Below are 27882 nucleotides of genomic sequence, written 5' to 3'. Positions count from 1 at the left end.
CTAGTGAGGACTTTTATTTTGAAACATTTGTTGCTAGGGTATCCATGGTGGCCACTATCAGGAAACAAGAAGTTACTGCAGTATAATCATGTTGGTTGCTATGGAAACGGTCATAAACACTTAATTTTAATGGTTGCTATGTTGGTTGCTAGGTACATGGAGGTTTCATGTAGTTGACTGGAGGCATAGTGGATGATAACTGACAGTTGGAATGGTTGAACAGTTCAATAGTTGAGTAGTTTCAATGGTTAAATGATTTAATAGTGTATTATTGCAGTGAGGACTTTTATTTTGAAACAGTTGTGGACAGAGGAAACAGTTAACAGGATATGTAGTCTTCTGAGAGACTGTATGCTTAAAGCCAGAGAAACTGACAGTTGGTGCCCAGGTGGCCGGCCACCTGGCGTAAGATTCTAATTGCTGCCGTGATGTCATAATGAGCAATGTTAAGTCTATGGGGGAAATTGTAATAGTTTTTAACTAATAGTTTAAAAAGTATAAAAGTTACAAAGTTGAAAAGTCATAGCACACATGTCCTAAGTAAGACCTACGTAACGCAGTTTGAATGAAGTTTCTACGTTAAACTTTTCTATGTTAAATTGCGTGCGTTAGAAGAATAATAAGAAGAAGCCTAGGAAGAACAGTATAGTGCATTTTCATGCACTATAATAATAAGAAGACTTGGAATAACAGTATAGTGCATTTTCATGCACTATAATAATGATCTCTGTAAGCATAGGTTACGTTTGTTGTCTCTGAATCAGACATGCGTCATTTCAGAAATTATCTAAGATCAAATGAAAGATGTTTTTTATACATTTTTAAACATGAGGCCCCAGCTATTTTCCTCTTTCTGTGCCCACAGCACAATATGTCACACCTCATATCACACCAACCAGAGTTACCATAGCTCCCATCAACTGGTAACTGCAGGACCTAACCAGCATTCATTTTTTTTTATGTAAAGCACATTGAATGACCATGAAATGTGCTATATAAATAAACTTGACTTGACTTGACCATAGCTCACTTCAACTGATACCTCTAGCTCACTGCAAGACCAAACCAGTAGTCAATTATAATATAGCATACGAGTCTCTGAATTACTCCAAATAGCAAGATGCAAGATGTTGTACTTAGGACATGATGATAATAGTATTGTTTTTAAGTAAACCATTATCATATATTTCAGGAGGAACTTAGAATACAGCTGAGCAAGCTAAAAGAAAACAAGAAAACACATGACAAAATTAAACAAAACTGTAATAAAGCAGCACAACACATTAAGGTAAACATAATACTCTCATTGAGGAAATATTACAATTCCATATTTATTCCACATATAAACATGGTAATGATTTGTGTTGCTGTAGAAACAGGCCGTAAACACAGAGAAGCAGATCAAGGAGGAGTTTGAGAAGCTTCACCAGTTTCTCCGAGATGAAGAGGCAGCCAGGATAGCTGCACTGAGGGAGGAAGTGGAGCAGAAGACTCAGATGGTGGACATCTCATCTCATTCAGACACAATCAAAGCGTTAGAGCAGGAGCTGAGAGCTGATGACATCACATTCCTGCAGGTAGGAACCATCCACTGTCCATCCAGTATTTCAAGGTCTGATCAATAGTTTGATGTTGTTTAAGTACATAAATGAGAACAAAATTGAAATAATTCCACACTAAGACCCTACACGTGCACTGATATTTTTTTTAAACAGATACTTCTTTGCATTAATCTCCATACATACAGTACGAAGACACAAAATGACTGCGCACTGACTAGACTGCGTCTAATTGCTCTAACTATCATGACAAGTCAGTTGGTGGCAATAACGTCTCCATCAAATGTATAGTAAATTCCTGCTAGTCCTGCTATAGCCTACACTCAGTACACCAGTTTGGCCCAAACATGGTCGTTTATAAAAACATCCAAGGAATCCAAGGGGTTTTTTTAGTTGGAAAAAATCTTCACTTTAGAGGGAGTTACTAAAAATCTGTTTGACTAAGCTAAACATTTTTTACAACAAAAGGGCTGAATCAATAAAAATAGATCTGTTTTGAAAAATATCCAGGTACGTGTCTAATTAATGTGTACACATACGGCATCTTAATATGAACACAGTACTACTGTACATCCCTGATGGAAAAATAAATCACAAACAAGTATTATGTAAAGTACTGTATATTAATTATTAGGTAAATATTATGTTAAAGAAAAGACTATATTACATTACATTCTTTTCCTTTTTGTGTGTGTGAAATGTCTGAATCCTGTTCATAAGACGTGTGGAACATACAGTAGAAGAGACTGGATCAGTCTGAGTGCTTTTTGTTTGTATACTGAAGGTATATTGAGGATTGGGTTAATATTCAGGTTTACTTATTGCAGATTATGTTATTGGGATTATAGAGAGTTATTTACCGAGGTTATGTACTGGGGATATAGTGACAGTTATTCATTCATTGAGATTATATCTGAAGGTATGTATTGAAGTCAATTGAGCTGCCTTAAGTTGTCCAGGGAAACATGCTCTAAAGAGGCTACGTTTTTTTTTTTTTTTTTCATTTCAATCATTTATGACAAAAAATGTAAAACAACTTTTTAAAGTGTTTTCAATATATGCCCTCCATTGTAATTTCACAGAACTGCAAGAGTATAGAGAAAAGGTAAGTGATATAGCTTTTCTCTCTCTCTCTCTCTCTCTCTCTCTCTCTGTCTCCTCTCTATCTCTCTCTCTCTTCTCTGTGGTTCTGAACCCAAACCCACAGCAGCACTGACTCCTGAATGTTATTCCAGAGCCCAGTGCACACTGCAGGATCCAGAGAGGGTTTCAGGAGCTCTGATCGATGTGGCAAAGCACCTGGGCAACCTGAAGTTCAGAGTCTGGGAGAAGATGAAGGAGATTGCTCAATACAGTGAGGCGCACACACACACACACACACACACACACACACACACACACACACACACACACACACACACACACACACACACACACACACACAAACATAGCCACTGCCTACAGTACAGCTGTACAGCCTGGTGTTGCTGGGGAGAGAGGCGCCAGAATGAGTAAATGTATCACACAGTACAGAGCTGTGCAGCATCTTTGCTGCAGGTACCAAACCACTGTCAGGTGATGTTACTCAAGAAGAGAACACCTGGTACCAGCCACATTGATAATGACCATCATTCACATCCTCATCACTCAGTCCTATTGATAATGACCATCATTCACATCCTCATCACTCAGTCCTATTGATAATGACCATCATTCACATCCTCATCACTCAGCCCTATTGATAATGACCATCATTCACATCCTCATCACTCAGCCCTATTGATAATGACCATCATTCACATCCTCATCACTCAGCCCTATTGATAATGACCATCATTCACATCCTCATCACTCAGCCCTATTGATAATGACCATCATTCACATCCTCATCACTCAGTCCTATTGATAATGACCATCATTCACATCCTCATCACACATTACTCAGTGTGTTCTTTCTGTCTGCAGCTCCTGTGACTCTGGATCCAAACACGGCACACCGACATCTCATCCTGTCTGAGGATCTGACCAGTGTGAGACCTGGTTACCCTCGGGATTCTCCTCCTGATAACCCAGAGAGATGTAATAGGCATCCCAGTGTCCTGGGCTCTGAAGGCTTTAACTCAGGGATTCACTGCTGGGATGTGGAGGTTGGGGAAACCACGATCTGGGAGGTGGGCTTGATGACAGAGTCTTTGCAGAGGAAGGCAGAACATGATGGTGACAGTGGACTGTGGTATGTGTGCCATAACAGTCTTTTAAGCTCATATATAGCACGTTCTCTTCACTGTAAAAAATGGCTGTGAAATTCACAGTTATTTACAGGAAATTTCACAGTAGCACTACTGTATATGCTTTTTACAGTAGAATGTTGTAAAATATACAGTAACACCCCTACAATTACAGTAGTCTAAGTGTTACCGTAGATATTACAGTAGTCAAAGCACTACTGTAAAACAAACACAGTATAGCCACTATAGTACTGTAAATAGTAAAGTAAACTACTGTATTTTTTCTTTTCAACAATTGGCCAGTAAGTTACTGTAAATACTACTGAAATCACAGTATTTAATTGGTTTTCATTTTACAGTGAATGCATAAAATACTGTAAATGGAAATGCGGTACCTTTACTGTAAAAAGTATTCACAGTAACTTACTGGCAACAATTTGGCAGTAAGTTACTGTAAAACTACTGAAATCACAGTATTTAATTGGTTTTCATTTCACAGTGAATACATAAAATACTGTAAATGGAAATGCGGTACCTCTACTGTAAACTACAATTACAGTAGTTAAGTGTTACCGTAGAAATTACAGTAGTCAAAGCACTACTGTAAACAAATCACAATATAGCCATAGGCTACTGTAAATAGTTAAGTAAACTACTGTGTTTTCCCTTTTTTAATCTTATCTTTCTTTTAACTCATAATGACATACCAGAGACGGTTGAGGAAGTCAATTTGATGTCAAGAATTAAGGCTTTGATCACACTATTGAGCGAGCATAACACATTTCAGCCTAATCATTTTCCACGATTGTTTGGTTTTTAACGGCTGCTTATCGCCTCTTGATAAGCGCATGCGCACAAGCAGTAATTCCCATCCCCCACCCCTGACTTTTCAACTCAAGCCAGAGTGACTTCACTTCACTTCAACCATCAACCGTCACTTTTCAGTCATGAATCTGACTGCAATCTTCAACTCTGTACAAACATCATATTCAAGGTAAGAATTACAGTACGTTTGTATGCCAATTGAAAACGGGAATTTATTAGAAATGTATTGTTTTCACAATGAAATGTTAACCAAAGCCATTATTGTCCTGTTAGAATCATAGCATAGCACATATCGATAGCTAGAACTAGCAAGCTAGCTGCTAACGTCGCTAGCGTTAGCGATGTTAGCTGTTAATGTTAACTTTTCCAGTAACTAACTTAACCATCATGTGGGATTTTTCGAATGATAGTCAATATCATATCTAGCAATAATTCAGTCTGATATGTCGTTATGAATGTAGAGTTTTAGTTTGAATGAAATATCAGATGCAAGTAGCTTAGCTTAAAGTGGCTGTTACCATGCAGGCTGAAGTTAGCTACAGACAGACACAGGTGAAAGTTGTTAGCAGTTAGTTAGTAACATTACTTTGCGAACTTCATGGGGCATGGGTAGTTAAACATTAAACTTCATACATGTGGTGCTGATGCATAATATGTAGTGTTGCTATAACTGGAAAGAGGACCAGTAAAACAAATTAATGAAGTAGGCTGATGTGTAAGTTATCTCACCCCTAATTTAGGAACTGTAGTTTTGCATAGTCATGCTCATAGATCCGTCATATAGTGGATGTGAAAGGGGAGCATTTGGGGAATTTCAATTACCAGAAATATCATGCCGATAAGTAAAGGGATCTTTAGTTTGTGAAGGGTAGTGTTTGGCTAAATGGTATTCATGTTATAGCCTTTATTTGCCCAATGTTTGGTGACTTACATTGAGGCATGTGTTTATTTAAGATGCATGTGAGTGTAGTAGTGCTTCAGTGATGGTCTTTTCATGTTCTGTGTGTTTTGCAATGTATTAATTAATGTAAGCCTCTTTCTGTTCCCTCTGTTTGTAGGTGGTGTGAGGACTGCTGCCCTGAGAACGCTGTGTCAGAGACACTTAGGCTGTGTGCATTTTGGAATGTTCCAAATGTGTGTCACTTCCATAAGGAAGAAGTTCCAAGCCCGCAAGTGAGTTCACTCACCAGATAGAGACACATGCATATAGCATTTAATGTGTGTGCATGTATTTGTGTCTGTAACTGTTTAGTTTATCCCCTCCTTTCATGTGTCTGTTATGACTTCGTAGTGGGCTCAACTGTCAACAACTGTCCAGGGCGAAGTCGGTCTACCCTGATGGCACTACCCTGATGATGTTAGCCATGGCTGCTGCCCTCAACATGGTGTAAGTGTTTGTGTTTTGAATGCTTTTTTTTGGGGGGGGGGGGGGGGGGGGGGGGGCGGCTATGGGGTATGTTACTGAGCATGCTCTAATTTGTTTGTCATATGTGCTGTGTAATACATTAATCCAGAAAGTAAACATGATTATTGTAGTTACTAAAACAGTCTTAAAGGAATAGTTCGGTATTTTACACTTTGAGCCCGTTTTCTGTATTGCCTAGCATGAAAACGAGTGTTAGACACCGACATTTCGACGATTGAGCCTGTTTGTGGAATTTGTCAGCTTTAGAATGGAGCTCTGTATGGCTCGCTTTGTGCATGGTCTATTCTGTCCTTAAAACACCCCTAAACGTTCGTTTTAAAAAATGTGCAGCTCACTGAGTGGTTACTGGTCTTCAACGATCTTCTATAGCAAGTTTCGCAGTGAAGCTCAAATTCTGTTGTGTTATATTAGGCACACACGGTTGAAAAAGTACTTCTGGGATTTCGAAAATCCCTGATAACAGATGACAGAAGCTGTATTTCACTGCTAAACTTGCTATAGAAGATCGTTGAAGACCAGTAACCACTCAGTGAGCTGAACATTTTTTAAAACGAACGTTTAGGGGTGTTTTAAGGACAGAATAGACCATGCACAAAGCGAGCAATGTTAAAGCCATACAGAGCTCCATTCTAAAGCTGACAAATTCCACAAATGGGCTCAATCGTCGAGATTTCGGTGTCGTTGACTCGTTTTCATGCTAGGCAATACAGAAAACGGGCTTAAAGTGTAAAATACCGAAATATTCCTTTAAATTTTGCAATTTAGCAATGTTTACCATTGTTGTAACGAATTCAATTTGTTGTACAGCATGCATCATTTTGTTCAATCTTATTTTTATTGACAGAGCCCTCATAAATAAACTGATATCAAGAAGTAACGTAGATGGTGACAAGGGTGACAAGGGTGCCTCATGGCAAGGTAATTATCATTTCTATTTCTACATCTGATTGCCTTGCTTATTTTTTAAAGCTATGATTTGTTTTGTATGGCAATTGCTGTTTATTAACAAATTATATGGCAATTACTGTTTATTCTTTTTAGGAGCCATCCAGAAGTCCCAGCCTGGAGCCAGAGGCTGCTATTACAAGTCAGATGGGAGATGGCCTACAGTATGTTAGGCATCAGAAAAGTGGTGTACGCATGAAGGCAGAGTTGCCGCAGGCAACGATGAGATTAGGTATGATATCACAGACATACTTCTGTTCAGAAGTGTAGGGTCACTTCGAGATGTCCCTTTAAAAAAAAAAAAAAACACTGGACATATCAAAGTGAACTCCCAAACTTTGCTATGGTGGTGTATTGTACACATCTGCATTACTTCTATCTATTGCACCTGACTAGTGTGGGTTTGCTTTTATTTGTCACACAACCGGAGTAGTTTGCATTAATTACTGTATATTCATGAACGGGGTCAATTGTAATGTATGCTTTCTTTCTCTTTTTCAGACACTTGACATTTACTGCGAAAGGTACCATCAGAGCACCTCTCCCTACCCTGCAGGATACCTATACCAGAAGAGTACAACAACGGCCCAAAAGTATTTCAAAAGACATTTCACGCTCTGACCACGGACTGTTTAAACCACTGAGGTCAAGCAGACATCTCTGTTCCCACGTGGCTGACTGAGGGAACACCCACAAAACAGACTGGGGATGAGTTTCTTTACTCCGCATCCTGTACACACACAACTCCTTATACTACATTACATAGACTTGCCATACTGCACTTACACACACTGCGCTTTTAACCCCCTTATCTGTGTCAAATCATGTGTTCAAACCATGTCTACTGTTGTCTGTCAACATCCACTTCAGTCATACATTTGAAATGTCTTAAATAAATAACAAAAGTTAAAATTGTTTTATTGTCTGCAGTTAACTGAAATATTTTGGAATATGAGTTATTCTATTAATGATGGCTAATGTAAGTTCAATTGAATTCACAGTATTTAACTGAGCTTCTACAGGGAAACAATCAATACTGTAAATACAACTAAAAAAAAAAAAATCTTAATTTAAAATCAGTTGTTTTTCATTTTACAGCGAATATATAAAATACTGTAAATGGAAATGCGGGACCTTTACTGTAAAAAGTATTCACAGTAACTTACTGGCAACAATTGGCCAGTAAGTTACTGTAAATGGAAATACAGTGCCTTTACTGTAAAATGTATTCACAGTAACTTACTGGCAACAATTGGCCAGTAAGTTACTGTAAATGGAAATACAGCACCTTTACTGTAAAATGTATTCACAGTAACTTACTGGCAACAATTGGCCAGTAAGTTACTGTAAATGGAAATACAGTGCCTTTACTGTAAAAGGTTTTCACAGTAACTTACTGGCAACAATTGGCCAGTAAGTTACTGTAAATACAACTGAAATCACAGTATGTAATTGTTTTTCATTTTACAGTGAATATATAAATACTGTAAATGGAAATACAGTACCTTTACTGTAAAAGGTATTCACAGTAACTTACTGGCCAATTGTTGCCAGTAAGTTACTGTAAATTTCACAGTAAATTTTTTACAGTGTTGATAACTTCACTCTCCTCACAGTGCAGCAGAAACTCCAGAGGATCAGAGTGCAGCTGGACTGGGACAGAGGAAAGCTGTCATTCTCTAACCCTGATAGTGACACACACATATACTCGTTTACACACACTTTCACTGAGAGAGTGTTTCCATACTTTAAAAATGTAAGCAAGAACTCTCCTTTGAGGATCCTACCAGTGAAAGCTTCAGTGATGGTAGATGTAACTGTGACAGCTGCGCCATGATCAAGATCACTGGCTATGTTAATGTGAATCTCATTGTCTCTATTTTCTGTGTCATTGTTTGATGGGCACTTTATGTATTTGATTCCATACAGTATGTGTCTTAATAATCATAATAAATAATTACACCTTTTATTTGTTACATAGTGCCTTCCATAGCACCCAAGGTCTCTTTACAGAGGAAACTCAGTGAAACATGATAATAATCAGCACACCAATTAAAAATAAAAAATAAAAACATAGTGGTAGTAAAAGGCCGTTTTGTAACGTGAGATTGAGTCGAGTGTGTGGATGTGTGAGGGAAATGAGTTCCACGGTATTGCTCCGATTGTGGTGGGTCTGATGTCTCGTAATTTTGCAACGACAAAGACGTGCAACAAAAACAGCTGGGAAGTAGAGCTCTCATGTGTGTCCAACATGCTACACTAACAGCAGGCCTACTGTACAGAAGACGGAACAGATGGGCTATTTGGAGATGCAAAATCAAATTATTGTTCCCAAAAAAAATGTTAGCTATACTGCGTACAGCTGTTGTGTGTCACTGAGCTATCCTACATTTCCTATAATGCGCGAAAACTACGGGAGCTCGTCAAATCCAAAAAGGTAGATTTTTGCAGCTGGGTCGGATCGAGGTTGGGCTGCTTTCACACCATAAAGGAACCGCACCAGGGTTCGATAGGAACCGCTCTGAGACCACCTCCTCAGCTGGGTCTCGGTCCGCTTGTTTGGTCCGCAACAGAGTTCGAGTCGAGTTGTATTCACACCAGTCAAAAAGGTCCGAACCAAGCAAGAAACAAACTTGAGTTTGTGTTAATCTACAGTAACTAAACAAGGCAGGTGTGAATACGCCCTCAATGTCACTTACCTAATTCAAGCTGTCAAATAGACCTCCAGATCAGGGCTTGGCAGAATAGTTCTTTATTCTGAATGTCATAACAGAGTTCACAGCACAGGCCCCAGCTGTGGCGCAACTGGCTGGGGCACCTGCACCTGCACCTGCACTGCACGCCGGCGACCCGGGTTTGATTCCCGGCCCGTGGTCCTTTCCGGATCCCATCCCTGCTCTCTCTCCCGTTCACTCTCTACTATCCCTATCAATAAAGGCGTAAAACGCCCAAAAAATATACTATATAAAAAATATATATATAAAAAAAGAGTTCCAACGTCCAAGCACAGCACAGCACAGTGTTACAGTGAAGCAAGGTAACCATGATGGAGCTCAGAACAGTGATATTGGTGGCTATAGTTGTAAATCTCTAATACACACTCACATCTCTGTCATTAGGCGAGTTCGTGATGGTGCAGGATCGAGCAGCACTGCGCAGAACTCCGTTATGTTTACTGACATGGCGCGTCCGGACGAGACTAAATTCCCTGGTTATTATTACTTTACCTCATGTCACCCATAAAACTAATCCCGTCCGAATAGGGTTTAAGATTACAAGCACATCCCCAGCTGTGCCAGTCCCTACAGCTCCTGCCCCTGCTGCCCCAGTCCCAGTAGCTCCAGTTGTTGTGTTGAATTGTGACCATTTTGAATGAAAGACTTCACCTTGGAGAAGCCTGTGTGCTTTAGATTTGTTTTGTGAAATAAAACTCTGAATCCTTATTCCCGTGGTCTCTTGCAATTGTGCTCACCCAGTATTGTAACAGGAGGGGGGAAATCAGGTATGGTATGGCCTTCCTGGACAGATTCAATAGGATGTCTCTTGTGGGAGTGAGCAATTAGTTAGGTACACTATTTGGCCTTCAGCCTGCTTACAATAAAGATTCTGTCTCAACCATTTCTGTGGCTGAGGCAAAGAGACAAGAGAAAGTATGACATACAGACTATCACTGAACTCTATTAACACTCTGTACCTTTTTTGCAGTTGCAACTCTTTATTTCATTCAGTGACGTTGATGACATACAGTACATTAATCTAACAAGTTGGAAAGTGAATAACTAAAGAATATTCAAAGAATAACTGATATCAGCAAACCTGAATCAGTTCAGTAATATAAGCAGAGCATTATCTTTTTTCAGTACAACTGTTTTGCTATAATAATCCTTAGTGTTTCCATGGTGATCAACACTAATTATTACATCATTAGGTATACACGCACATGATGACAAATAATTAAATCATACACATATCATTCATAGAATAAAAATTAAAAGACACCGGACTGAAAGTGAAATTGAATATGCTTGGCCATTTTGATCAGGGATTATGGCAATCTGAACAATATCTCCTGACTGGGCAACCCAAACGTTAACAGCAACACCGGGAATCCTCCCCGATGGTCAGGATTAGCCTGATTGGTTCTAATATTTAGAATCCAACTTCACTAGTGAGATAAACATGTAGCGGCCAGGTAGGCATTTTGGCGGGGAAAAAAATTATCATAAAACATAACGGAATGTATTGTAGAAATGTATTGGAGTAGAGATAATTAGTCAAAAGTATGCACTGACTATTTATTCTGCTTAAGTAAAGTACAGATAAGGAAAATGTAAGTATACTATTGAAGTATCTGTACTTGGTTACATTCTGCCACTGGTGGGCTTTACATATACATTTCTTCTTTCTTCTTTATTAAAGCATGATCTGATTCTGGTTCATTGGGCTATTGGGTACTGTGGTTGGGTACTTTTTTTTTTATTCGCACAAAACACTATCCCGCACCTTATGCACAATGCTACTACTACACAAGAAATGTCTGTACTGAGTATCAAACAAGACACTCACCACGCCTGTACTGTCTTATGAACAATGCCTGTAGATTAGGTTTCAGACTTTTCAAATGAGTTGCATGGTCATTCATATCACCAATGCGGCTGTGCACTTTCTGGAACTCTCTCACTGCATGGCCACACACATGTAATCTCAGAGAGTCTTCACCTTCTTCACTCAGTCCCTGATCTTTCATTCTCCTCTCAATTATTTGCAGGAGGTCGCCGATATCTGCATCTTTGTAGCAGGCATTTCTCTGTACTTTCCCAGACACAAAGCTCTCACATTCTGCAATGACAGTATCACAAATAGCCTGGACCTGCTGTTGATTTCTACGATTTTTTCCAAGCCACTGTTTTTTCACAGTGAATTTTTCCAATCCACCTTCCTGCAAACTGGACTCAGGAATCACATGTCCAGTCTTTGCCTTAGAATGTGACAACAGCACAGACAGAACACGCTTACAAACATCTTGCACTGGTATCAAATTATTTGACAGGTTATATATAATGACACCCCATAACTTCTCAAATTCACTGTCAAGATCTTCATCAGTTAGAAAAGTTCTATTTGCCCTGCATTTGACCTGCAGGTCTTGAATCTTTCTCTGTATTATGTCTGATGCAATTTTCTTCATAATTTCGAGTCCCTCTCTCGTCTTAATGGGTCTCTTCAAAGAGTGTTCTATTGAAACCTCGGTCTCTCTTCTCAGGCGTCTGACACTGTTTCTGAAATCCTCTTTGTATTCCCGCATCAACAGAGTATGGCTGTCATTCTTTGCCAAGTACTCTTCAAGGTTTTTGTCGATCACTGCCACTTCTTTTTTCAGAGTTGCTGCAGCCTCATGTAATATTCTGCCAGTTTGGCTGTTGAAAGAGCTCCATCTGAATGTGTTTTTCTTGCGCACTTTGCCAGTTACGTATTGAGTAACGGAAAGACCACCATTTATCGAATTCAGCACGTAGTTTGTTGTAAGCGTTAGCAACCACGCTATTCTTGAAATTAACCCTTTCATGCGCAACGTCCACATACAGTATGTGGACAGTAACTTTAACTCTGTTTTCTATTTGTTTATCATGTTGATATACACCAATCCACTTCAGGGCAGTTCTAGTAGATCCATTGCAATATATTAACAATATGTATCATCTTATATTTGGAATATTGACTGCTTGATGACATCATCAATTCAACATGAGTGACAGTAATGGCCATGTGCTGAATGCTCCAGGCATATCTGCAAAAAGTTAGTAAGAAGGCAAAATCAGGTAAAAAAAAATATTATGGTGTACAGGAGAGCGTGTTGAACAAGTCTATGTTTTTAGAAATTAAATCTGATGTAAAATAGAGTCTGTAGTACAGTTCTCAACGGGCCTGAAAATTACAACCCGACCTGACCCGGCCCGTGGCTTTCAAAGCCCGAGCCCGATGTAACCCAACACATTAATAGAGAATGGGAATGTGACGTGGCGGACATTTTCGCGGTTGCGCCGCGGTGGGGTCTGGGATACATACTGAGGCCACTTGTACGCTGCTGCCAATGCTGTATCATTGTAAACATTGTAAAACATTGCTAACTCGCTGTTTCTAACACTGTTTTTCACACATCATGGGACGAACCTGTTGTGTTGTTGGATGTAACGTCCGTGCCTACGATCGTCAGGTAAAAAAAATCAACAACGGAGTGTCTTTGTATTACTTTCAGGGTCTCACGTGCACTCTCCAGACGGTCTGTCAGAGGGATCCATGTTACCGATCAAAGACATCTTTTCTATATAACGTTTCCTCGCGTCCGGCAGGAGCTTGTCTCTGTACGGTCCATTACTACTTCTACTACTAGTTTTTAGCATAGTAGCCAAAATGTTTCCATCTAGTGTCACTGTTTTGGCTAGCCGATCTTGTTTGAAATACCATAGGTTTCTTGTTTATAATTCGCGCCGCGGCCTCACCTAATGGAGGAAAACGCCCTTTTTGTCCCAGAATGCATTGCGCCGCTGACTTCCGTTCCCATTCTCTATATGAATTATCTACCCGAACCCGGCCCACGGCCCGACGCCGGCGGTCGAGTTTTCCCATGTTATCCTATGGAGACGGACGCGTCGTTAAGGGCACAATTATGTGCAGTGGCCTACCTAACTCACGTAAAAACCTAGTGAAACGATATTTTCCACAATAGAAACATGATATAAATGGGAAAACGTACTGTTCTTGCTATAAAAAAAAGGCAGAATCATCCACAGAGCATGATATTTCAATAACCGCTTCATACACGCTTCACTATGATGGCAATGAGTTGTTAGCTATTCACGAAGACGTCGTAGCCTATAGCCCAGCAACAATCTACTGTCATTTTATTTTGGATTTATATTTTAAGGAGATGGCTTCTTAGAACTTGCACAGGAACTGTGAACTGTTGGTGCAACCCGACCCGACCCGTTGAGAACTCTAGTTTATAGACCCTAAAAAGCAATTGTCCACGTACAGTATGTTGACGTTGCGCAACAGAGAGAACAATTTTGTAACTAGGATGTTTTTTATTTCTTTGTTCAAATATTATTTTAACTGCTCTAACCACTTAATGTACAGACATGTTGAAATAACTGTTGTATACAGTAGGTCAATAGGGATATTTTTTTACTTCAACTTTATTAATTCTTTGTGAATAAATGTTACACTACTGTGTAGTGGCGATGCTAGCACATTAGCAGCGGTTAGCTAACTATGCTCAAGTTAGTTATCTTCGAGTCTCCTCTAAGTGACGATCATACAGTATTATACACAATGCTGGCAGTGCTGAGAACAATAAACATCCTTGTTTATATTACTTATATTGAGTTGACTGTGTCCGCGATCGATGGGCAGGGCTTGCATTAGGTCAACTGTCTCAGCTTCTAAGCATATATTCTGGCTCTCCTTGAACTACACATCCTGTTGAAGTGTTTCTTGTGTGTCAAAATAAAAGTCACAGCCATATCTCATGCTGTAGCCGCCAAATATAGCTTTGTTATTGAAATTCAAGATTTAAAATAATTCATTTAAATGTTTTATGTTTATGAATTCTGATGTTTGATCAGATTAATATAATTTCATTTTGATATCAGGATGTAATTTAGTGTAACATTTTGTAATATGATTGCACTGTTAGGCCCTAGATGATATGTAGCTTAATTAGGTGCATGTCACTTTAAGGAGTTTTGTTTCTGTTAAGTACGTGACTGAATATAGGAGGTTGCGTGGCATGCGAGTTTAGGAGTTCCACGGTTTTTCTGACCGTGTCAGTCGTGTGAGACGTGCCAAGTGTCAGTATGTATTAGTGTGACATTTGTTACAATAAAATATTAAAGCAATTCATTGGAAGACTTACACGCGTCAGCCATAGGACTCCATCCCAGATACGGTTTGTTTATTGGAAACGGACCTACACATGCTTTGCACATTATATCTCCAGAACGGCTTGATGCACATGCCTCTAGAGGGACCTGTGCTCACTGCCCTACTCTGTGCATCCCTCTAAGGGTATGCCTCCCCAGACCATTACTGACCCACCACTAAACTGGTCATGCTGAATGATGTTGCAGGCAGCATAACGTTCTCCACGACATCTCCAGACCCTTTCATGTCTGTCACATGTGTTCAGGGTGAACTTGCTCTCATCTGTGAAAAGCACAGGGTGCTAGTGGCAGACCTGCCAATTGTGTATGCTATGGCAAATTCCAATTGAGCTCCACAGCACAGTGCAGTGAGCACAGATCCCTCTAGAGGCCATCGGGCCCTCAGGTCACCATCATGAAGTCTGTCTTTAACACTGTGGCCTGAGACATTCACACCAGCGGCCTGCTGGAGACCTCCTACTGTTCCTCCCCACTGAGCAAAAACTGGTCCAAAATATGTCCAGAAGACGTCTTCAGACTAGCCAGAATGAAAATTTTTAAGACATATTTCCTGGACGTTGAATAGATGTGTTGTTCTGGGTGTGATATAGACATCCAGAAGACGTCCTCAGAGTAGCCAGAATGGCAGAACGTCTATTTGCAACTAATTTAGGCTGTCTATAGACGTCCCGAATGGGGTCAGGCTATTGTCCCAATGTCATTTATTAACTGATTCTGGCTGTCAAATAGACGTCCAGATTATGACCTCACAGAACGATTATTTGCAACTAATGTTGGTTGTCTATAGACGTCCTGAACCGGGTCAGGCTGGACTATTGTCCCAGTGTCATTTATCAACTCATTTTGACTGTAAAATAGACGTCCAGATCACAGCCTGGACAGACCACAGTTTTTTGGACGTCCATAGACGTTGCTTGCTCATTGGGTCCTTGCACAAATATAAAAAAAAAGAAAAATCATGTTGGTCATTTTTTTTGCTAAACCATGCCAAAAATGGCACAAAATGGGTTTTCATCTTCATCTTTTTTCAAGCTTTAATAATTCCATACCGTGCACATAGGGACAGACACAATATACAGAGCATGCATTGGAAGGTCTGTATTTAATCTCAAGATTCTAGCTTTAACATTAGGCTTTCCACAGGCCCTCAAAGATGCTGCCACAATGTCAATCAAATTCAAGATCAGAGACAGAGACAGATCAAAACAAAAAACAATGGTTCCATGCTATGCTTGTGGACAGGGCCGGCCCGCCGCTTAGGCAGTATAGGCAAATGCTAAGGGCGCCGCACATTCAGGGGGCGCCAGAAATGGTGGGGGGAAAAAGTGTAACTTCCACTATTCTTAAAACTGATATTACAATGTCTTAATAAGCCCACATTGATTTCACGGCATAGCAAAGCCTATACGTACTAGTAATAATATCCTACTTTCCTAAGGCGCCCCCGCCCCCTTCCCTGAGAAATTAACTGTGACGGGCGACAAACGCAAAATGCAAAACGTAGCCTACTTCTCTGTCGGATTCCTCAGAAAGTTCTAGCAGGCGTAACAGAGCACGATTTTAGCTTTCCTATGATAGGCCTATTATGTAGGCCTACTAGTTGCTGTGATAAACGTTTCGTGAGAAAAACCAACGTGAATGCTACATGAAATGTAAAACATTCATAACTGCGACGGGCAAAAAAATGCGAAATGCATACCCATTCTTCTGTGTTGGATTGCTCACGAAGTTCTAATCACAATGATAGCATATACATCTCACCTGACAGAGCACGGTCTTAGCTTTCCGATGGTAGGCTATTAAATACTAGTTGATATCATAAATGGGAATTCGCGAGAAAATCAATGTGAATTTAGGCTACATGAAATGTAATCATTTGCATTCCATCTACTCTCAGTGGAGTGAGTCTCTCAATAGCCTACATGACAAACCATACATCAAAATAAACGACAGACCTTACCAAATACGAGGATATGAAGCATTAATTTGTACAATAAGCCATTCCCGAGTAATCCAGTTTTTAAATTGCAGCACATTTTGACTTGGCTTTGAATATTTATTTAAATGATATAGAATTACATCGAAAACATAACCATTGCTTCCAGATATGCATTATGCCTATTTTAGATTAGTCGAAAACCATGGCTAAAGCCTAATTACAGTAGGCTACTCTCACGTTCTTAAAGTGACAGGCACTGAATTCGACCTACTGTGTAATGACATATAAAGATAAATAAGTCAATATGACAATCGTGTCAAATTTAAGTCAAAATAAAAATCAATATGAAATAGTTAACTTTTACTGTAGGATGTAAATGTGTATGTATAAATATGGCAATATGAATTTCGAAATGTTTGAGATCCAAACGTATTATAGTGTGTTGGGGGATTATATGCCTTATAATGTCTTTGATCTCCACTGGTGTGGTGGGGGGCTCCAAAATCAAATCAAGAAAGTAAAGTATTGCAATTCTTGACTTGATATAATTTTTAAAGTGTGACACATTACAATTATTATCATGTATTTATCTATTTCCATAGATAGATAGCCACCCATTATCTATGATTTTGTAAGTAACTAGCCTACTATTCTATTGAATGTGAGTTATCAGTCTACAACACCACTACAAATGGCACTGGGAAACCTATGTTACAGTATATTTATTCACCTGGTTCAACAACTGTCACATGTTATAGCCTATGTAGTATAGGCTATTGGCCCCATGTGTCTGTCAAGGGGCCTGCACTAAAAGATTGTGCTGATACCTTTTGCACCCATTTTTTGTTGCCCCCCAAAGATGACAACCTGGTAACCCCTCTAAGCTATTTATATTGTTTTTCATATTCAGTTTACTATTTGTTGTATTTGTTTCTTTAAGGCTTTCTGTGGTTTGAATGTGCTTCGCTTTATTTTCAAATGAGAATGTTCAAGACAAAGCTCAGTGTCTTGTGAGTGTATGTACACTAGCAGTGTAATTTACTGTGATGCAAGGGGGCGCTACCTAAAATCTTGCCTAGGGCGCCAAATTGGCTAGGGCCGGCCCTGCTTGTGGGGCTACATGTCCACCAAGTTTCCTGCACCCTGGTCTTTCAGTGTCCCGGGAATCCTTGACGGAGAACTCCACATCACTGTGTGGCGGTCATAATAATACTAAGAGTACAGTATATATACTTATATGCTTTTAAACTCATACTACAGGAATCTAAAATCATCTTTTGTAAATTGATCTTAATTCTTTAAGTAAAAAACAAATTGGAAACATCCAACCAATTCCCATAGAGGTAGGCAGATTTTTATTTGTAATATTTGTAATTGCAATAGCCACACATCACATTACATACCCTTCACCATAACTAGAGATGGGATTTTTAGATTCTATTAGATAGTTTGATTTGCATTAAGCTCAATGAGCATCAACAACATATTGCACATTGACATGGCAGATAGAAATGGAATCTTAACACTGTCGCACAACATTTTGTCCTTTTACATTGATTGCTACTTGTTGCACTACTAAGTACATCTGAAGGCCTACTTTCCATGCCATTTGTTTAACACTATGACGTTGAAATTACATAAATACTTCATATAAACTTAACTTAATCAATTTCACTGAAATGACTTTATCAAATTGGGTTATCACAGCATGAATCAATTTTGCAAACCTAGATACACATTTCGTTCATGTGCGACCGATGTACTGTACATGATGAAATGAAGTAAATCCAGCGATTCTTTTTTTTAGTGTACATATGTTTCAACTTTTAGGGATCACCATCTGAATCCAGGAGGCGGAATTTCTTTGTCTGATTGTCTGTGTTAGCGAGATAACTCAAAAAGTTATGGATGGATTTCGATGACATTTCTAGGAAAGATCTGAAATGATAACATTTTGGCACGGATCACCATCCGGATCCAGGAGACGCTTAGCAGAAGTCTGCATTCTCGGAGTGCTTTTCTAGTTGAAATTTCTTTAATTTAGTGGCATTAATGACAAAACATGGTAATCAACATTGCCATCAACAATGTGATTGCTAGTGATTAATATAAATCAATAGGTATACATGCACATGAAGGCAAATAATTCAATCATACACTTAACATCAATTATAAAATCTAAATTGAAAGACACTGAACTGAAAGTCAGATTGCTTTTTGAGGCCATTACTTTCTCTCTCATATCACTCACTTTCTCACTTTAATGTGCCATGATCATGAGGCAGTGTGTCAGGGCGTATTAAGCAATCATGAAAAGGTCATGGTGAAGTGTGGCGTGGGACCATTTTGAATTTAAAAGTGACTTAGTTCACTGCAATATTGTGTATATTAAAGGTTGGGTACGGAATTCGCAAAACGGCCGGCAGATTTTGAACGTATACAGCTAAAGTCCCTCCCTCTATGGACGCACATTCATGCACAAGCGAGAATTTAGACGCGTGAGAGCGAGCAGGCTAAATGAAATGCCAGCCGACGTCTACAGCACTATGAGCTCTAGTCTCCATACAATCAATCACTCACATCAACTTCCCCAATTACATTCTTTATTCACCTCCAAAGGGTTGTAGGTAATAGTTCCACAAATCAGACAAGGTAGATGATTTTATAGCCTACATTAGGTAAAAGCACCAATTAGGCTACCAGCCCTTTCGTTTGGAAATTCTAAAACAACGATGCATTTTAATACGGCAAAATAACATTTGAAAAGCTTACATTTTTTAGTAGCCATAGATAAACAGAATCTGGTTTGGTTCTTACCAGGGCGTCTATCTCCTGAAATATCGAGTTTAGTGCTGGCCCGTTGGTTCGCCTATTCCACTGTAGCTCCAAGCAGTTAAGTTTCGTTTTCATGTTTATGTAACCTGCTTTGTGTGGAACCACCGCGGTCCAGCCCTGCACACGCCCGGACTCGAACTCGCGAGACAGCAGCACCTCGGATTGGGAGTCGAGCGCGCTAACAATCCAGCTAAAAGCCCAGGCTACTAGCTTTCATGCCAGCAGCGCTCTTGAAGCGTCGGGGAGTGAGGTTTACTAACGTTCCACAGCATAGCTAACCAGCTAGCACCTGTTACACTCACCCCCCTAAACCTCACTCCCGATCCGGGTCACGGCACCAATGTAACCTGCGTTGTGTGGAACCACCGCGATCCAGCCCTGCACACGCCCGGACTCAAACCCGCGAGACAGCAGCACCTCGGATCGGGAGTCGAGCGCGCTAACAATCCAGCTAAAAGCCCAGGCTACTAGTTTTCATGCCAGCAGCGCTTTTGAAGCGTCGGGGAGTGAGTTTACTAACGTTCCACAGCATAGCTAACCAGCTAGCACCCGTTACACTTACAACACTCTTCGAGTCAGGGTACAATGTCATTTTTGCTACATAGCTTATTTATTGCGTGGGTGATTGAGTTTCCGTAGGTATCCACTGCCTTAGTTTGTATAGAAATGAAGTGACACATACTGTACAACAAGAGGGGAACATATGGGACGTGCAGCAGGCATAGGCAGCAGGCCTAGTTGGGTTTCGTTTCAGCACTGACTCGCGGTCACCAGCTTTCGTGCTATGTGCACGAAAGGGTCGCGAGGGGGAGGAGGAAGAGGAAGAGGAGGAAGACTGTTAGATTGACGAACGAGCTGTGAAATGATGGTAGGGGTGAAGAATACTATTGGTTGGAGTTTGTCAAGCCCTGCCTGTTCCGCAGATGATTGACGTGTTTAATTTCCATTTTAGTGCTTTCAACTCAGTGGCTGTAAGTGGGTTAGGAATAGGATTTCAAGTGATTTTGCAAATATGGCCAACAAAGCTAATTCCATACCCTACCTTTAAGTACAACACAGCCATTACATCTTGCTTTCAGTTTCAATCTAGCATCAACTCGACGTTAGCATGAGAGCTGCCATGCACAACGAACAGAGAAAATTACACAAGTGATCTACAAGTTCATTGAGATGGATATTCTGACCTTAAGTAGCCTATTGTTTTCAAGAATAACATTGCAGCTCATCTAATGTCGAGTTGATGCTAGATTGAAACTGAAAGCAAGATGTACCTCTATATTTCAATCAAAACGGAAACTCGCAGGTAACTGAACATTGTGTCAACTATTGCCCCTGGTTGGTAAAATGTTTAACTGTTTTTGTATTTTCATTGCATTTTAAATGTATAGAAAGTTAAATTAATATTACATTTTAATATAACATACTGTATATTAATTGTTAATTGATAGTTGATTGTTAATTCTCCCGACGATTGACTAAAAAAAAAAATAATCGAATGCCCATCCCTAGTCGAGAATAAAGAGAAAATGTTGGGATTACTGTAAAGTCGACATGCTATTTAAACTTTATCCTAGACATTTTGAGTTTAATGATGACATGTTGAGTTTAATCTCAATCTTCATCTGTGGCCCTAACACTCTGTCGTACCTTTGGATTGCTGAACTGTTGACTGAAGACTAAATATGAATAATGCCTTTAGATCAGATTTCGAACTTTCCAGATATGTTGCATGATCATTCAGATCACCAATGCTGCTGTGCACTTTCTGGAACTCTCTCACTGCATGGCCACAGACATGTAATTTCAGAGAGACTTCACATTCTTCACTCAGTCCCTGATCTTCCATTCTGTCTTCAATTATTTGAAGGAGGTCTCCGATATAAACATCATTATAACAGGCATTTTTCTGTATTTTCCCTGACACAAAGCTCTTGCATTCTGTAATAACAGTATCACAAAAAGCCTGGATCTGCTGGTGATTGTTATGTTTTTTCCCAAGCCTCTGTTTTTTCACAATGAATTTTTCCAGTCCACAAACTTGCAAATCTGATTCAGCAATCACTTTGGCATGTCCAGTGTTTGCCTTAAATTCTGACAGCAGCACAGACAGAACACGCTTACAAACATCTTGCGGAGATATCAAAATACGGGACAGGTTGAGCATAATGATTTCCCATAACTTTTTAAATTCACTGTCAAGATTTTGATCAGTTAGAAAAATTCCTTTCATTTTAGTTTTGACCTGCAGCTCTTGAATCTTTCTCTGCATTATCTGTGTTGCAATTTCCTTCACTGTTTCCATTCCCTCTTTTGCCATTGTTTTGGTATTTTGTATAGAACTCTCGATCCCTCTCCTGTTCTTGACATCTTTCTCAAAGACATCTTTCTCAGATTTCACAGCATTCCACACAATGTTTGTCCACATGTTGAACTCTGTTGCATTACTTGTCTCAATGTCATCAGATGCCTGTATGGAGCCAAGCAAACTCTTCTTGAGCCCATAGACAGCTTCACTGTAGCCAGCATTCACTGGAGCCATCAGGTGACTTCCATTCCAAAGTGCAGGGATGTAGTAGTTGTCTTTCTCAGAATCATGTTGCATCACATCAGAGAACTTTGTGTTACTTCCTTTTCTCTCTATTTCACCTGCTGCCTGGGTCATCCCATCTAGCAGCTCCATCAACTTCTTCCTTTCTCTCACAATGCTGTCATGAGCAGACATGGCTAGCATGTTCTGGTGCACAAACAAACATCTGGGCTTCTTCAGAGCACCCTTCATCCTGAGAAAGGCATGGACCACAATCTGCAGAATGTCCTTCATCTCTGTGATGTTCTCCATGGCAATGTTGATGATGGTGATGTCACTGAGCCCTATGACCAGTGTTGCAAGTTTGCTATCGTGTTCATAGCTTGTGTCTGATGTGGCCAGCTCAGGGGATTTTAGGCCCTCTGTGTTTATGACCATGATGAAGTCACTCTTGAGCTCAGATCTTAGTTCTTCAGAAACTTTCACCAGAAACATGAAGGCTCCTTTAGTGCATCCTCCACTGCTGACTGCAAACTGCACTCCAAACATGGTGTTCAGGAGGATGGAGTTCTCTTTGCCTTGAACTCCTAGCACAGTCAACACCCGGATCCTACTCTTGGAGTTCACCAGCTGATGGAGCTGACTCAGGACCTTTGATATCCACTTCATTGGGATGTTTGATGCGTCTCCATCAATCAGCTCAACTGGAAACCCATCCAGCAGCATCTGAGCACACAGAGAAGGCAGGTGTTGGACTTGTTGTTTGGCTGTGTTGTTTATTGGAAGGGAGCAAGCACACTCATAAAACTGGCCAAGCTCACGGAAGAAGTGCTCAAGACCTATCGAGCAGTTGGGGATTTCATCAGGTATTGATGCAGATGCTCCCCTGGCCTGTGGTATCCCATGAGAGTGTTTTTTCAGTTGTTCACGATTCTGATGGCAAAGGTCGTCCAACTGCATTTTTAACCATTTAAGGAAATAGAGGCGAACTACTCTTGGCTGGGATATTCCAGCTGTGAAGTTGATCATGGCCTCGGAAATAGCAGTCTCATACTGCTTAGTTCTCAGATGATTAACTTTGGTCTGGAGTAAAGTTCTGTACTGTTTTACATCTTGCCCTCTGACTATCTTTTTCATTCTGATCATTTCTTCCTCCATTTGGCTGATTTTCTTCCACATTTGTCCATGCAAGGGCAACTGGTCTTCCTTGAATTTTGCAGCATCATTAATGGTGTTACTAATGACTTGAGCATAATTCCTGCCCTCAACACACTTGCTGCAGTCCTCATCTACTTGGAAACCAGTTTGACGAGCAACCTCTGCCATGTCCACCATTCTCATTATGGCTGATTTCTTTTCAATGACTGCACTCACACAGGAACGAAGGGACATCACAAACTCTGCATCATTGTGCCTCTTCTTTATGATCACGTTGTTGTCCTTGATGTTGTGTTTTCTGCATATATCTTTGAGTGTCTCCATGTTCTTATGCTGAGAATTGGTGACCAGAAATAGCTTTGCATTGCTTCTTTTGTTGGTCAACATGTTTAAGTCTCCCTGTAGGTCATCACTGAATATGAACACTGCAGCTGAGGTTTGACACAGAAAGGACATTTGGGTTTTAAACAACATACCGTTTCCTCTCAGATTGGCCACAGCTACTGGTTCCGTGAATATATCTGTGTTTCCTTTCCCACAGGGGAGATACCAGCTGACTTCAACCAGACCATTTGAGATTTTCCTGGGCACATCTCCACACTCCATGTTATGATGAACAAATGCATTGTTTTGCTGATACGTATTACTGAGAAGCTTGTTCAGAGTTTGAGATTTGGCTAAACTGCTCTCTCCTAGTCTAACGAAAGACACCATAGGGATGGCCTTTTCCACAATCCTACCCTCAACAAATGCCTTGTCACCTGCTACAGATTGAGGTCTGAACTTTTTCACCAGATCTCTCATAGCCCACAACATCAGCATGCTTTGTTGGGTGCCACAATTAGGCAACACCAAAGGAACAGCAAACTGGCACATGGACATTTTGGAGACAAGTTCCTGTTGGAGGAAAGGATCTGCACAATGGAAAAGTGCAGTGATAAGATCTAGGGGATTAATGGTATCAGAAAAAACATAGTCATGATTTTGAACCTGTATACATCTGATGTTTCTAGCATTAATATTAGCCAACATCAGTTCTTTTAAGAACTTATGAGGTAGTTCTTTCAGATTGTCTGCTGGTTTGTCAGAGATTGCGTTACTGTTGATCTCCAGGGCTGAGCTGAGCGTAAGATTCCCTCCAAAAAGATCCTTCAGACCCAAAGCAGACAGGAACTCAGGAAAACCAGGGCCTGGGGGTGTTGAAAGTAAAATCAATGACTGATATCATCACAACCAACCAGGGCCAGGTTAAAGGGATAATCCGGAGTGAAATGCACTTTAGATCATTTTTTCGGACTATTGGGAGTACATACGTTGAGTTGACACCAAAATCATGTCATTCGGATGTATTTTGAGAATGTTCGAGTTCACCGTTTTTAGCCAAAACTCGTTAGCCTGGAAGTGACCGGGGCAAGTCCTTTCGCCGCTACAAAACGCTATTTTTATACCTCTTCTACTGTTCCAACCAACACTACACTTACGTGGTAGTGAGAAGAGGGTCCCTAAAGCCAAACCGAAGTATCCCCACGTCTTTATGTGGTCGGATAGAGAGTCCAGAATGAATTTAATCGAGTCCGTACCTTTCCGGAAATGTTATTAAAATGTTGTTAACGCATTGCTAGCTGCAGCAGTGACATTTCCGGAAAGGTACTGACTCGATTAAATTCATTCTGGACTCTCTATCCGACCACATAAAGACGTGGGGATACTTCGGTTTGGCTTTAGGGACCCTCTACTCACTACCACGTAAGTGTAGTGTTGGTTGGAACAGTAGAAGAGGTATAAAAATAGCGTTTTGTAGCGGCGAAAGGACTTGCCCCGGTCACTTCCAGGCTAACGAGTTTTGGCTAAAAACGGTGAACTCAAACTTTCTCAAAATACATCCGAATGACATGATTTTGGTGTCAACTCAACGTATGTACTCCCAATAGTCCGAAAAATTTATCTAAAGTGCATTTCACTCCGGATTATCCCTTTAAGGTTATCCAGAGCCTGGGGCAGAGACCTCCCCCAATGAAATAAAAAATGTTATGAAAAAAAAAATAGTGTATATAAGGGAAAGCATGACAAATGTCAAGTGTGGCGTGTGGTGTGAAAATGGGTGAAATTGTGTGCCTGTCACACACAGGGCCAGATGTACTAACACAGCGCTAACAGCGAGTTTTTGTATACGCAGAATGCGAACGCTGTGCTTTGCTTTATTGCGTGGAATTTACTAAGCTGTCACTTCATTACATTAACAATAGTCATCCCCGCCCGTTCCCGCCCCCTCTTCAACGCTAATTGCATGTGCAGACCTGAACCACAAGCACAGTTGAATATTGCAACATTAAAAAGAATCAAAGTTTAGCGATCATACATGATACAAAGAGATGTCAACGAGCAGCGACAGACAGAGTAGGCCTATTAGTTCTACTAATCCACTTAAAAAAATACTTGTGAACTATTTACTGCAGGTAGACTAAGATATGACTTAATGCCTGTCTAACAGATTGGGAAGTGTAGGCTATGTTGTGAAAGAGAAAATACGATTTTAGAGAGGCAAACAAAAGTTAAGGTTGCTTTTGACATAGTACAATGAAGAAAACTGATGCTCTGAATATTCAGCTGTCTAAACGTTTTTCTAATAGACGCATTTAACCGCAATTTGGATTATACCAGCTTTCAGAAAGTGGAAGTTTTTCAACGCAAAATAGACGTGCGCTGTTTTCATACATATGGCGGAATACTTAATCAATCGCTATTAGCACCTCTCCTCCCCTGTACTTGCGCGTTACACACATTTTCAGCTGATCCGCCCAGGAATTCACCTTTGGCTGAGCCCCGCCCCCCTTAGTTATTGTTGCGAAGTCCGTCAGTCTAAGACTAAGCTCAGACCGGAGTTCAATGGAGGCCGTATGCCCGTCTGTAAAAGTTACAATCCATGAGGCTTTTTTACAGAGCCACAGAACTGTATTTCATTTAGAATCTGTTGAACAACACCAGTACGACATGGACACACATGAATACAAATTAATATCTAGGTTTTGTATAAATGAAGAACTCTGCACATCCAAAATCCAAAATATTCTGCTGTTTCAGGTGCTTCTCAGTTAGCCTGACGACGTCATACTCAATTCTTATCAGAATATGAGTCTGAAACTGCTCCATTCAGCTGCGATTATGGGGCGTGATTCAACCGATACAGTGCGGGGGGGATAGCTCTGCACTCATTGGATAGACCAAACCAAACAGAACAAGTTATTGGCTGTCAGTATCTGCGAAATCTAAGACAGAAATATGTAGCAGGGTAGGCTATGGAAAACATCCTCCTTCGTTTTTAAAAATAATTCCTTCAAACTGTGGACCCAACGAACAAACAGACATTTTTAAACAAACGGGAACAACATCACCCAAACATGCTGTTTTAACTGGGTGAAAGTGAAACTGAAGTTTTCCCACATATCCTCGTTGGTCTAAGTGTTCAGAAATAGTTGTGCTAATCCGTGATAAAACCTCTGTTTCAATAGCTAAGATAAACGAAAGGCCAAACTGCATGAACAAATTATGCATTCATAGCCTTAGCGTTTCTGTTGCAATCAAAATCAACCTAAGCGAACATGGTCTCACACCCAACTCGTTGAATGAGGACGCATGCAGCCGTTAACGTCACTGCTGTTCATATGTCAATCATCACGTAAAGCCCGCCCTGTGAAATGTGATTGGTCCGAGCTGAAGTGTATCTCGAATAGTAGCAGCTGAACGGAGCAGTGCCAGACCGAAGTTCCCTGCAGAAAAAGAATGGAGGCGGGGCTAAACTTCGGTCTGGCATCCAGGCTACTTCTCAGTAGGACTTACAAGAACTGACGTTTCGACACTACTGTGTCTTCTTCAGAGTTGAACTCTGAAGAAGACACAGTAGTGTCGAAACGTCAGTTCTTTTGTTTGCACCATTAAAGACTGCAAGTGTATTCAGTGTGCTCCAGTCTCCTTCCTAATTAATATCTAGGTTTGTTGCGTGACAAACTTAAGACAGGGGGTGAATGGGACTCACTGATTTTTAATAGCTAGCTGTGCTAGATAGACTTGCCTGCATATTAGTAAATATCAATTGTTTTGCTCGAGGGGAAGTAGAAAATGAGCCTAATTCCAAAAATGGTGGAATATGCCTTTAATCGATCAATAAAGTGCTAGATTAATCGATTACAAAAAGAATTGAAAGCTGCAGCCCTAGTTAACTTCCTTATTTGAGCTCCGCTTTCATATTTCCTAATCGTCTCATGTGAAGCCATTGTTGTCTGTGATGGCATGCACTAATACCAGCAACTACACATCGCGATAAGACAACGTGTGCTTCACTATTTATATTTTGTGCCGGGGCCTGTGGCAGCAGGCCCTTTGCCCAATGCCCAAACGCGGCCCTGCTCCCAACAGACAGACATCTCCCCATGTATAGGCATCTAAATAAGTGCAGAATAGCACAGCTTGTTTACAATAGGCACCTAAATACGTGTTGTA

The 27882-nt window shown here is 40.4% G+C and overlaps 2 protein-coding genes and 1 long non-coding RNA gene across 4 annotated transcripts in view; all 3 read left to right on the top strand.

The window, feature by feature from the left end:
- Positions 1-27882, top strand: part of LOC134079029 (E3 ubiquitin-protein ligase TRIM35-like) — a 63455-nt gene that overhangs the window by 3131 nt on the left and 32442 nt on the right. The window lies entirely within an intron of this gene.
- LOC134077928 (E3 ubiquitin-protein ligase TRIM35-like) lies at positions 1483-3862 on the top strand. The gene is made up of 4 exons (XM_062533564.1): positions 1483-1577; positions 2642-2664; positions 2795-2913; positions 3525-3862. The coding sequence occupies exons 1-4, from the start codon at positions 1497-1499 to the stop codon at positions 3860-3862; spliced, it is 561 nt and encodes a 186-aa protein (XP_062389548.1). The 5' UTR covers positions 1483-1496.
- On the top strand, positions 4675-7984 carry LOC134077906 (uncharacterized). Of its 2 annotated transcripts, XR_009938792.1 has the most exons (6): positions 4675-4781; positions 5671-5785; positions 5904-5999; positions 6883-6956; positions 7080-7215; positions 7485-7984. It is a non-coding gene; the product is annotated as an uncharacterized LOC134077906 (long non-coding RNA). The 2 variants fall into 2 exon arrangements; XR_009938791.1 differs by having other exon boundaries at positions 4675-5785.

The sequence above is a fragment of the Sardina pilchardus genome, chromosome 4, assembly GCF_963854185.1.
Source record: "Sardina pilchardus chromosome 4, fSarPil1.1, whole genome shotgun sequence".
NCBI classification, from domain to species: Eukaryota; Metazoa; Chordata; class Actinopteri; order Clupeiformes; family Clupeidae; genus Sardina; species Sardina pilchardus.
This window is presented reverse-complemented; position numbering and strand designations above follow the sequence as displayed.